Consider the following 13978-nt stretch of genomic DNA (forward strand, 5'->3'; position numbering starts at 1 on the left):
GCTAAAGCTGACAGAGGATGCATGATGCTGTGAGGTATTCAGTAACTTCCCTTTATTCTTGCACTCACACTATGTTCATCTGGAAACATACTGTACTGGGTAAAGTCTACTGTGCTGACTCAAGTTAAATTCACAGTTGCCTCTTGATATATCACAATATGTCATTCAGTAATTCCACTGAGGAAAATGTAATTACCATGCAACATCTTGTGCTGTCTTGGGATTTCTCACTAGGTAAGTAAGAAATAAATTCCTGTCAGTACCGCAAGAATACCGTTTTAGAGATGTAGGAACAGACCAGCTGGGTCATAAGCCATGATGCTCTGTTGAAATCACTGGTCACAGGGGATATGTTCTTTTTTAGCTACAGGCTGTATGCCTTTTCTTTGCATCTGAGTATGCAGAAGCTTGCCCACTGTCCAAATAAATGCTCATACACTGGGTTTAATGCTCATAATATCCCCGTGAGGCAGGAATGACAACAGAGGAGGGACTGAGGGCCAGAGGAATTACTATGCCTGATATTTGCGTAAGGGACAGAAATTGACCCTATGGTTCCACCATGGGCCTCACCACTGAGCCGGTTGTCTTTTTTTCTATAATGCAATATTTGACCACTGCAGGTACTGGTCTCCTGCTGAATACGGACCAAAATGTAAGGTTTCTGCACTGCCATCCAAAATGCTCTCTGTGCCTGTCCCAAGCTAGCTGAATTACTGACTGCCTTTTCTTCTGGAACTGTGACCTTCCTTGACAGCTTCGCTCCGCTGTTACAATGACAGTCACAGTTGCTGGGACGCAGAAGAATTAACATCCATGTAATTCCCCAAATGGTAGACCTACTCTAATTTATTTATTTAAAGAAAAATATACAAATAAAATAAAAAAATACACATATATACAGAGAATGGAAGAGATTCTCACTTATGACTTTTAAAGCTTACATAATGCCAGAGATTCTCATGACTTTTAAAGCTTACATCATGCTGATAATGTAGTTGTGGGTGTGAATAATAAAAGAATCATAGAATTGTAGAATGGTTTTTGTTGGAAGGGGCCTTAAAGATCATCTAGTTCCAACCCCCCTTGCAAATACTGCTCAGGTTTCCCAAAGTGCCATCCAACCTGACCTTGAATACCTCCAGGAATGGGGCATCCATAGCTTCTCTGGGCAACCTGTGCCAGTGCCTCACCACCCTCTGAGTAAAGAATTTCTTTCTATATATAATCTAAATCTGCCCTCTTTTAGTTTAAAACCATTACCCCTTGTTCTATCACTACACTCCTGACCACGAATCCCTCCCCAGCTTTCCTGTAGGCAACCTTTAGGCTCTGGAAGGCTGTTATAAGGTCTCCCTGGAACCTTCTCTTCTCCAGGCTGAAAAACTCCAGCTCTCTCAGCCTCTCTTCACAGAAGATGTGTTCTAGACCTCTGATCATCCTCATGGGCCTTCTCTGGACTTGCTCCAACATGGTCCAACATGCATAGTTGGTTGTTCACATTCATTTTATTTTCACTGGAGCTGACTCAGTGTAGACTAGGGAGACTGAGATCTCAGATTACTGTCAGAATAACTTCTTATACCAACATTTAAATGTTAGGTTAGGATGGATGAATATAGCAGCAGGGAAGTTGTAAAAAAGCTGCATGGAAAACCAAGCTGTCTGCAAGCCAAGACTGAAATGACAGAGAATGATAAAGGGTTCTTTTTTTTTCTCACTTCCTCATTTTCATTTGTTTTGCATTTTGATATTTAGATCTTCTCAGCAGCTTTAGCATAGAAATTCAGCATTTTGAAAAGTTTTCCTTGATGCCTATGTGTGTTCAGGACAGTTCAGTTTGTTCTGAGCTTATGAATGTTAGGTATTTTGCAAGAAAACGCAATTACTGCAGAAATGTATGATCAGCCTAAGATAGGTTTGATTGATCACTGACACATCCTCATCAATTTCAGTGGAAATTAACCTAAGGACCACGTAGCCTGGGTGCTTTTATAATCTATGTACTCCAGAAGAGTCCATTGGAATTGATATTTAGTGGAAGAACAGCTAATAGTTGAGAATTCCTTTTTCCCTACTTAAGTTTCAAATACATCATTTTTTCTTCTACGGAATGTCTATAAAAGATCATCCAAGAGCACATGGATATAGCTAAATACTAGAATTAAAATATTTCAGTCAAAGTGTATTAATTCCAAATCAACATTGATTTACTATTGCCAAAATTTTGTCTCATGTTCTTTTTCAAAGTTCTTGAATGTTGCGAAGTGTTACGGTGATTGCTTCTGTAACTGGAATGCATATGAAATACTGACTTGTCATTTGCTTGGACATACGAAGAGCAAAATTGTGCATCCTTCTAAGTTCTGTGGATTCATAATGCTTTCAGTTATGTACATAGCTCTGTATTTTTTTTAATCCTTATCCACAGTATTGTGATGAACTCTCCATAACTGTAATCATTTGGATGAGAAAAAATAATAATAATAAAAAACAACAACAACAACAAAAAAAGAAACATAACAACCAAACAACAACTGAGGATGTAGAGCTGCCTGCTTTAGTCCAACCTCCCTTTTAGTCCCACAAATATCCTTGGAAACACAACAAACCACAAATTTATATAAAATGTCTGAGTGCACTGTATTCTTTTAGGAAAGAGGCTCTATATAGTCCTACACAAACCAACCTAAACCATGATATTCCTGTTTTAAGTAACAGTGAAAAGAACTGTCCATCTGTCATGACAGCTGAGCTGCCATGAGATCAGCGGGGTCCCTGCTGAGCCAGCAGTCATCCCCTGCAGGTCAGGTGCTGACGTTGTTCCCTGGACCAACAGGTTGTCAGCAGCTCCTCTTGCAATGGTTGTCTGTGATCTGAAGTGCCAGGGTTGCCTGGATTTCAGAACACAAGCTGTGCAAAAGGCATTGAAGCCACCAGGTCCTGTACTAAACACGTGTAATAAGCTTGCCTGAACAATACATGTCTGAATCATCTGCAGATTAATATCTAATCTTCAAAAAATGTATTTGTTTCCAGTAAGATAGTAGCTTGATAGCTATCCTGCTGTGGAAGGAGCATAGCTATAAGCAGAAAAATTACCTAAACAGAAAAAGTGACTCATGAACAGATAAAAAATATGTACCTATTTTCTCTTTCCTTCTCTCATTGTTTTGAGGAAAAAAAAAACAATCTTTTATATTCAACAACTCAATGAGAAGCATTCCTAGGTCATTCCTAGGTGGCCCCTTGTCCCATGTTATGTTCTGAGAGGAGGTAGTGTTCTGGAGCTGTCCTGTCATTTAATTGCTTATGGCTTCTTGGATTCTGCAGATGTGAGAAATGAACACCTAATACCAAGGATATTGCTGGCTGCACTGCTGCTCTTTGCCAGTGCTGCACTTACTGTTACTGCTCTCAGGTAGATGATGAGTAGAAAAAATAACATTAATCACTTTACAAGTAACTCACAACCTATTTATCATCTATTCTTTGACAACCTGGAATGCTTACTGCAACTGTGAAGGCACAAAACAAAACAAAAACAACAACAACAACAGCAACAAGAACAACAAAAAACAGACAGAAAACCATAAGTAGTGTTTTATAGTCAGAAGTGTAACAATGCTGTACCCATGTCACACTGCAAAATGGCTGGAGACCAACACTGCCCATGACGGAGCAGGATCATGTTATTCTTGAGAAATCTTGACTCATGCTGTGCATCCCAGAACTGCTATTTCCTCCTAGCGGTCCCTCTCCTAGGAGCTACAACAGTATTACTTACAAAGGATCCCTGTTCCAGTGAGAGATTGAGCATTCAGGAGGATGGCTGGACTAGATGATCTTGGAGGTCTTTTTCAGCCTTAATGAACCTATGATTATATGATAGATCAAACCCACAGAAGGGCAGTGGTTGGACATGGACCACATTACCCTATTATGTCTCTGGCAGTGCTATTTCCCTGGTGCTAAACGGTAGAACAGTGTAAAATTTATTATTTTTACGAGGTTTGTTAGGTTCTGGGAGGGAAATAGTGGAGGATTTGTGTTATGTTTTCAGAATTGGCATGATAAAATATACAGACCATTTTGCCCATCAGGATGATACACTCCAGCATGAAGCAAAATTTTTAGTTTCATATTTGAAATTGGCTCAATGAACTGATAATTTGATCTGGTGCAAAAGTCTCCTCTGAGAGCAACTCTGACAGACCACGTTGTATTGGTGAGAACCGGGAAAATTGCTTTGAGCGAAATGGTGTCTACTTTGCTGTTTGTATTTATATTGTGTTTTCTGAATTATGCTAGTCATTGTAATAATCTGCTTTGTGCTTACTCTGAATTTCTGCTAGGAGTAGCTAGAAGGAAAGAATGTGTTATTCCTTGAGATCTCAGTAATACATGCTACTCAGGAGCTTCTAGAAAACAAAGCCATTTCTCTTGACAGTGAAAACTGAAAAGATTTCTATGCAGGATTCATTTTCAATTGATACCACAATGACACTGTATTTGCTTCCTATTAGTGCAGGAATCCACACAGCATTTAACGAGCTGTGAAGTCTGTCATTGCAGATTTGATTCCCAGTGTGTTATTGATGTTTTGCAGCTTACTCTTTTTTTTTTTCTTTTTTTTTTTTTCTAGTCAGACCTGGCACAGTAGATAAAATAAATCCGTAATTTACAGGTGGCTGCTAATCCCATGTTTTGTTGCCGTCATAGGAAGCCAGTAACAAAGTTGCACACTGTCTGTGAAGTGCAATACATTTATGAAGTCTTTGAAGCTCGCCTATGTCCTCTCCTTGACCAGTGTATTGGTATTCAGAGTGAATATTTTACAAACAAATTGGTCAAAGAGAGGATAAATCAGCATGGAAGAACACAGAGGAAGGGGTATCATTACAGGCTTGGTTATTTGCTCATGCTGAAGAGTAATTACACAGAAAATTGTAGTGAAACAAAGGTTTAAAACTGCCATAAACTGGAAAGTTAGATTGCTCTTACAAACTGCTGAACAAACTGTTGAGTTTGTAAAACTAACACGAACTTGATTTTACTGGTGTGAGACATTTCATCCATGAGTGTACTCCTTAAAACCAGTGAGGCCATCAGCATCTGGCCCCCTTGGATGGGACCAGAGTCCTCAGTGCTTGTGGGGACTGGTGCTGCCCAAAAGCTCCTGAGACACACAAGCATGAATGCATCTACCTGCAGCTGACTGGTACTCATTTTACTTCAGCTGCAATTAAGAGGTTCTTCAGCATAAAATTATGATGGGAAATTAACTGCACTCCTCTTTTAATATAATTAAGATCCTGAACAATATTTAGACACCATGTATCTGTTTCAGCAGTTTTAACTTTGCTATCTCTTCATTTTTTTCTATAGACAATTTAAAAAGACACAAGTGAAATTCTTCAATCTCAGCCAAATGGATTGATGAATCTTAATGGAGAACATTTATTCCAACCTTTAATTAAGTTTGGCAGTCTGAAACCATTAATCTTCGCTTTGAAACTATGCAATCTACAGTATTTAAAACCTTACAACTCACTCTTGCTATGAGGTGGATGCCTGTGTGATAATACAACTTTCTAGAAGATGCCTTTGTGTCTCTTACATTACCTGTACCTGTCCATGACATAACACAAGCAATCAAGGATTTGCCCCAGCAGAAGATGGAGCAAATTAGTGTGACACTGCTTTGGCCAAACCCAGCCTTTTACTCTTGAAAGGACATTGTCAAGCTTGATACACAAAAAAAATCATATCCACCTTCTCCAGCCCATGTAAATCTTAATACAGAGCTAGTGCTTAGAGAAAGGTTGAAACAATCTGCTGTTAAAATCTGGTGTTATTCCACTAGATTATTCAGACTACTACTACAGATTTCCTTGTGAAAATATTTGCAGCAGTCTTGCATTTGGGGTAGAAGTAATTTAATTATAATACACTTTCTGGAGCGCTGCCAGCATTACAGGCAGTATTTCATGTGAGGGAAAAGGAATTCTACAATCACAAAGGTGCATACCTTTAGATTCATAATTACTTCTCTTGAAGAAAAAAAGGAGTCTTAAAGAGCATTAAAGTACAAAATCTTTCTGAAAGTTATCTTGGACTCTTTCACCGCCTGAGAGATGCCCTTATAGTTAGTTTCTCAGGCTTCATTGATGTTTTAAAATACAGATTATGTAGATATGGGGAATAAGACATCACAAAGAACTCTTCTCAGCAGCTGCTGTTTGGAATACAGCACCCCACAAAACACAGCAGCTGGGGATGCTGATGAATGATGGAAATCCCTGGGTTTGATTTAACAGTTTCAGCTGTTGTCTCAGACTACTTGGCATCCTGAGAAAAGGAGCAAGTCTTTTGGTGCTACCTGAGGGTGAGGATCTTTTCACACCTCAGGGAGAACTGGTGGTGTGACTGTTCCTTCTTCTGGGTGCATGGTTTTAGCTCCAGGTCTTTTCTGAACTGCTAGTTGGAAGGGAATTTATGAAAACAGCCTAGAAGAAGTACAAAAAACTCTTCAGGCATAAAGTACAAAATAAAGCTGATAAAAAAAATCACTAAGTTTTGCAGCCATTTGAAAAGCGTCCCTTAAATCTCCTTATGAAGACAAATCTTCACTGTGGAGTTCCTGATATTCTCACCTTTCCAGATTCAGAAATAAAAAGGCAATGAAAATGGGGAAAATAAAAATACAAACTTTTAATTAAGGCCCCTGCCCTGTCCTACCTACCTGCCTACACAACCACACCCACCCACAGAAAAAGAAACATTTTTCAGGTTCCTGGAAAAACTCTGTGTTTTATAGAGGTACTTTTCTCTTTTTGGGAAAAGGACAATTTTGGGGAATGGGTCCTCTGTGTGAATTGTTGACCATTCTGTTACTAAAGGATCATTTGGGACCCTGAATGTTCTCAAAATGTTTGTGCTACTGAACTGTGGAGTTTGTACAGGCTAACAGCCACCCAGTCTGGAAGTTTTCAGTGGTCACAGCATAGGCACATTGTTTGATGCAGATGCACAAAACAGGGCATGCTCGGCAAGACCCTGGATTTTTTCATCCATGTATCTGGAAGTCACATCTCATTGCAGGTCCGATTGTGATAGGATTAACTGTAGATTTCAGGAAACAAACCTGGCAGGATATGTGTTTGGTGGAATGCTTAAGAAATCATATGGTCCTTTCCCTTCCAGGTATTTCTGACAGTTCATCACAGTAATAGCACTGTATTTCAGACTTATTTTTTGGTTTATTTTATTTTATTTTATTTTATTTTATTTTATTTTATTTTATTTTATTTTATTTTATTTTATTTTATTTTATTTTATTTTATTTTATTTTTTACTCCAGGCTTGGGAGAAAGAAGGAAAGAAGCACCTTACCAACAAATGTTAAAAATTTGTGTTATATGGCTGTATTCTTGAAATATGTTTTAAACAAATGGGAAGTGTGACCATCTTCTCTTTTGTCTTCACAAATGCAGGCTCCACATGAGTTATATCATTTAGCTGAACTACAGATGTGTCAGGATGCCCTGTGGCATCAGGTTTAAAATCAGGGCTAAAAGATGATGTACGAGGGTCAGAACTGAGCTTATCAGCCCTTGAGAAATGCTAGGAAGTAAGGGTAAGCCACCTACAGTGGCCAGAGAGAGAAACAATTGAGGGAGATGGGAGAGTTGTCCATCTAATAATAAAAGAATCATTTCTTTTCTATGAAGGATATTAATAGCTAGTTTGTTTAAACCTTGAAATAAAGGAACTTGTGAAGTATTATGCCTGTCAGGCTAAAAAGAGAGCTTGGAATACGTGATTGAAGCTGGTCTCAGTTGAGTTTCATTTTCAAAAAAAAATGAAGATTTATCTTTTCTGGGTCTCATGAAACAACATTTAAGTTATCACTTTATCCGTTCTGTCTACTTGTTAATTTTGTTGAAGGACCACTTATTCCTGTATTCAGATGAAAAATAACCCAGCAAAACATCCAATAACATGACCCAGCTACTTAACCTCAAGCTGCCTATTTCTACATTCATTCCATGTTTCACTGTTAATATAATTACTCCTTCTCAGAACAGACAGTGATGAAATGATCTGACCTTTATGTATTATTACTTGATTAGTTTTTCTTTATTTGCTGGAAAAAATAAAATCAGTTGCTGAATGTTTCTATTAATATTCATTTCAAGTCCTCTGTATGTCCTTCATGCTTTTCAAGAGAGTTGCTATATAACAGAAAAGTACTTCTCCCTTCATCTTCTGCACTACCGCTAGGCTAATTTTCATTAAGAATTGTTGAGTTTTATGACAATTTTCAAAATCAGTTTAACCTCTGTGAGGATCTTCAGGCAAATGTATTTAGACTAAGGAACTGCATTTATTGTCATTTTGTCTGCCCTGATCACTTCTGTTGCCTTATGGGGTGAGCTGAAGGAATTTGACTTTCTAGTTCTCCAGGTACCAGACTTAAGATTCAAATAAAGGAGACTTGGCTGCTGTGATGCAAAGAGCTATGGAAATGGGGTTCGTGATGCTAATTTGGGTCCTAAACTCTCCACAAGAGAGCTGATTTCCTATACTAACATTCACAACAGCCAACATGCTGCTTTCCCAGACACTTAACCCAGCCAGTCAACCAAGGGACAAGATGATGCGTGAAACTCTGATGAAGTCTGTAAACACAGCTTAACCCGCAAAAAGTGCCTTAAGATAGCCTGCACCCATACATGTAAGTCTCTCTATTGTTCCTAAAGTTGGGGTCTAATGCATGAGTGCTGGCCAGTCAGGTGTAACGGGTACACTTCCAGTGGTTCTAAACCTTATCCAGATTGAGGCTTTAAATCGCAGCATTGCAGGGCCTGAGACCAACAGCCCTGGGAGGGCTAAAATCATGCCCTGGGCTGTGGGCACAAAGCTACTGTATATTTCACTTGAATACCTTGATTCCTCTCTTTACTAATACAAAACATTAATTTATCCTCAACAAAATAACACTGAGTATTTATTACAATATGGTAACATGGTGAAATACATAATTGTGTCTGAAAACATACAGTAAAAAAGATGGAATTACCTTGAAAATTGTCCACGGTATAAACGGTTGTGCTGGATATTAATGAATATCTTTCTGGGAGCTGTTGTGCATTTTGTTGTAAATGTGCCATAATGCATTTGCTGCTATGGTGGCAATGCGTGATGCAAAAGGACTATGAAAAAACTTCTTCAGACAGCAAACTGTTTGTAAGCCTCCAAGGTAATGTATCTATAACCTCCTGGTATGATGGAGGGTGAACTTCTCTTGGATTTCATTTCTAATGTAAGCTAGTGTTTCAGTAGGAGCCCTGAGAGCAGCCCTAAAGGCTGCAGGAAAAAAGAGAAGCATTACATTGCTTCCAGGAAAAGTGAAATAAGTATGGTAGAAAATGATGTCTGGTTACATGGGCTGCGGAGTGTTAATGCTGTGGGAGACACTTTGTCCTCCAAACCCACCACAGTCATGCAGAAATGACAATGTGAGGGATCACACACAGCATAGGGGTCTACTCTGTGCCAAAACTGCATGACATTATCATTGAGCATAAGCCAAGGTGTCAAAAATGCACCAGAAGATAATGTCTATTTCTAGGTCTATTTTTTATGTATAATCATAAAGGCAGAAAAGGTAAAGAGACAGAATACGAAAGGGAGGTATAGCATGAAATGGATTAAAAAAAATCTACATAGTTGGCTTATTTATCTACCATTTTCCCAAAGGGTACAAATATGAGTAGTTTAAGCTAAACTAAATTCTTTCTGGGCCAAGAATGTTTTCCAACAAGTTGGGATGTTGACAGCATAAGAGGTAGGCTTCTTAAGGAGAAACCCTGGGAAGACGACAGTGATTTCTGAACAGTAAGCAAAAATGAGATCCTACTTCTCTGCAAGATTTGTGACTTGTTTGGGAGAAAAACAATAAAACAGACTTTGGTTGTGGAGATGCTAAAGAATTATACCTTTCCTGCCAAAGAACTATTAAATTTTCTTCTCTCTTTTCTTGCTGGGACATAAAACCTGCAATCTGGTATCACATAAATGAAATCCATATCATCAGTGTAAAACCAGTATGGCACTTCAGGAACTGAGTTCCCCAAAATGAATTAATGGGCTAATTTTTTGTATCTCTCTCAACTGCTCTATAAAAGGTTCTTTAATGTGTGCATTGGTTTTCAAAGCTTTACAGCACATAACCGCTACTTTTTCTCTACTATAAAGGTTTGACTAACTGCTCAGGAGGAAAAACAGAGAGAAAATTGTCATGTATTGCATGTGCACTTTTTTTTTTTTTTTAAGAGTCCAGTTACTTCTCAACTGTTTCCTTGTAGATATAGCAATATGTCATATGCTTGCTTGCTCTGAAGCTTGAAGGTAACTACCATGAATCATACTATCAATGTTCATTCTTGATGTACAATCAGCACCTTCTGTTAATCAGGTAAAGGTATCACAGTAAAGCAGACAATTCACGTCACAGAAACTTAATAGATTTAGTCATAGTATGGTTCTTAATGAACTCTTTATATTCATGTAAATGTCTAATATACTTCTAAAGGAACTCTGTCATGGATGAAAATTAGCTGAACAGTCATTAACTGAGACAAAGCAGAAGAGTCACCTTGTACCTTTGGAAGTGAATGCTTTGTAAGTTCCAATTACTGTAGCATGGATGTGAAAATCTGATGGAAACAGATTAAAACTTATGGTGTATTAGGAAGAAGGTATGATTAGAACAGGGCAACGGTCATTACAACGTTGAAATTTTACTTCTGCTTGTTCAATGTATGACAAGCTCTTCAGCTCATTAACCGCAAAAATCAATATACGACAGTGGATCCAATGCCAAACACAGGTGTCATGAGGATGACTGCTTCAATTAATCTTTATGTAAAAGTTGCTATGGCAGCTCAGTACAGTATTGTTGAACTATCCAAACAGGCATAAAACAATGTAGTTTAAAAAGCTGAACAGATGAAGCCTGAATACCTAGGGGAAATAGCAAGAATGGTTGACTTCAAGGTTTTGTGAGTTTTTTGCAATTAATTGAGTATATTCATAATAACTTAGCATATTTGAAGAAGCCATTACAACTAAACAAGCTGCTTGATCAGACAGTTATTACAGATGGTTTTCACAGAATTCACAGTTGTTCTGTTGTTAATATTTCAACTTTTTTCCCTGATGACTGGATTTACTCAGACATACAAATCTGCCTGTTAACTTGGTGGACAGCCTACAGCCGGGACAAATTCTCGTCTAACATGCTGATGGAGTACAGAGATATAAACAAAACAAAACAAACAAACAAACAAAAAGAACTTTACTCTTATTTAAGCACTAAAACTGAAATAGAAAGTTTAACCTCACCAGTGGGTACCATGATTTGGAATAGCTGCTTCTGCCATTCTGGAAATAAGGTTTCACATTCCTGAGGAGAGCCAAGGGATGAGAGAACTGCCTCCACTCCTCCTAGGTGAGACTGACTGAATAGAATGGTATCTCTTCCTCCTCTTACTAAGGAGAGGAAAAAAAATCTACAAGACACGAGTTTAAAAGGAAAGATGAAAAGCTAAAGGATTCACAGGTTGCTGCAACACTTCAAAGCTCTTTTTCTCAGAAAAAATAAATAAATACTAGAATAAGGCATTATGTCACTAGGCAGGAATGTTTCTCTTAAGCTGACAGCAATCCCCTAATTTCTTCAATGATGGATGAGGTTACTGATCATTGTCCAAAAAAAAAAGATTATACAATGGTCTCTGACAAAGCAACAAATACCTTGTGACAAAGAACACTGTAGACGTGGTATGAATGTAGTACAGGTGATATGGGAGAGCCCTTTCAGAATGATTCCAAACGGGGACTGTTTTTTCCCCATATTTTGCCTTAAGGTACCAGTTTTTGGCTATACCTGGGAATTATGCCTGGTTGCTTACTTCCACTGTGAAGATGCATTGTTGATTTTAAGAAATTAAAACATCTTGTCACTTTTTTGACCAGTTTTGTCGAGCTGCTTCCCCTTGCACATGGTGAGTTGCCAAAAATCCATCTAGCATGCAAATTCACTTGAATAGAAACTAGAAAGTTCAAATTACGCATTCCCATGGGCTGTGCAAGAATTGGAAGGATGCAGGAAGTTGCATGTTGGTTCTGTCAGAGCTAAGCAGAAATGCTGCAAGCCATTGCAATGCAATGCAATGCAAACCACAATGAAATCCAATGCAATTCATACCCCTTGGCATTTCCACTGGAAACTGTCACATCCACTCCCCTTTGAATTAACAGGACTTCAGGTGTTAACACTTCATGAGATATATGCTGGACCTTTCAGAACAGGTATTTTGGTGATGGTGTTTGCAGTGTTTGGCTTTCTCAGGGCACACTGCTTTGTAGAAAGCAGTAGAAGTTTCTACCACCTTCAGGGTGGTAGAAACATTTTGGAGATGTTTTATTCTTTGACTGTTTTGATATGGAGAAGACTTATGTTCTGTTTTGTCTGCCTTATCTGCACAGTCCCTATCGTGTCCTCCCTTAAAGTACAAAGCAGTAACAGGAACTACAGGAGCTGAAACTTGAGACTGGTATGCTACATGCAAAGCGACAAATATCCTTTCCTCCCCACTCTCTTAGGTGCAATCTTAACAAATATAGCAGTTACATGCAAAAAGGAACTGTGCTTGTAGAGCAAACAACAGAAAAAAGTAAATATAAAGAGGAAAACAAACTCTCTTCATCAGTTTTCAATGACAACTATTAACTCTAATATACAAGGGAAAAAAAATCACAAGGAAATTACTTTGAATGGACAAATATTTTTTTTTTTTAAGTGAAATAAACTGTTGAACAGTATGGAAATGCAAGGTTTTAAGCTTCTTTTAGCCAAATAAGCATTCCCCTAAGTAAAGAATGCATCTTAGAGTTTCATGAGACCCAGTACAAGAAAAGACAGTGAGAGCAAAATGCCTGGGGTGCATGCTAATCCAGCATGATTCTGTAAAATGTTCAAAGTTGTACCTGATTTTTCAGTTTCTTCTGGGAAAAGACTGTCAAACGAGGCAAGCAGTGTACAGACATATTTTTTGTTCTTCAAGCCTGCATGTCTAGCAACGCTCCTTTCAGCGGCAGAACTGAAATCAAATGCCATACGTTTCCCACCTGTAGCTAGGGGACTTTTCTAATTTTGATAGCTGGATCGGGAACATCCTTATGTATTTAATCTACAATGCTTTTTTCTTCTACAGGAATGAGTGATTTGTAGAAGCTGCACATTCTTTTCTTTTTGACGCTTTTATTCAATGCCGTTAGCTTGCAATACAAGGTGTCTAACTTTAAATCATTTGACATTAAGAAAAAAAATCAAGCAAATCTGTCATGTGCTGCTACAGCTAAGGCAAACCCAAGGTTTCCAATGACAGCTGCTGACACTGTAAAGAGCAAAACACTGCAAGCAAAGCCCAGAACCTCAAACCTGTAGCAGGCATGCTGAGCAAGGCAGCGAGCACTTCTGGAGCGCTACACGTGAATGTTATGCCAAGAGCACAGACAACTTTTTTTTGCACCCCGACGTGCCCGGCTGCTTTGCAGGATTTGCTCTCCCTCGGGCACAGCGCCCTGTGCAGGCAGGTGCCGACCCGGGGGCGAGCGGTCGCCCTTGGCTCACTCACCATGTTGACTTCGGACACCACGTCGATGCTGGCGATCTCTATCCGCATGCCCACACCGACGGGCGGCCCTGCGGGGAAGGGAGAAGGGAGGGAAGGGGATGCGGGAGCCGGGCTTAGACGGGGGAAGGGGGGGGGGAGCCCGGGCAGCGGGGCCGGGGCGCGGGGAGCGCGGGCGGCTCACCTCCGAAGTCGGGCCTGAGGCGGATGTCGTAGCCGTGCAGCAGCCCGTCCACCGTCTCCTTCACGTAGGACATGTTGCTGGGCTCGTC

The 13978-nt window shown here is 39.2% G+C and overlaps 1 protein-coding gene across 1 annotated transcript in view; it reads right to left on the reverse strand.

Moving 5' to 3' along the window:
- The window catches only part of GABRB1 (gamma-aminobutyric acid type A receptor subunit beta1), a gene marked incomplete at its 3' end in the record, with an annotated part of 132689 nt that extends 118711 nt beyond the window's left edge, over positions 1 to 13978 (reverse strand). The window contains exons 1-2 of the mRNA XM_082760193.1: positions 13891 to 13978; positions 13710 to 13777 (exon numbers count right to left, since the gene is read on the reverse strand). Coding sequence (XP_082616319.1) covers positions 13710 to 13777; positions 13891 to 13963 — 141 coding nt within the window. The 5' untranslated portion in view covers positions 13964 to 13978. The remainder of the gene's footprint in view (positions 1 to 13709; positions 13778 to 13890) is intronic.

The sequence above is a fragment of the Aythya marila genome (genome assembly GCF_965140915.1).
Source record: "Aythya marila genome assembly, chromosome: 4".
In the NCBI taxonomy this organism is placed as follows: Eukaryota; Metazoa; Chordata; class Aves; order Anseriformes; family Anatidae; genus Aythya; species Aythya marila.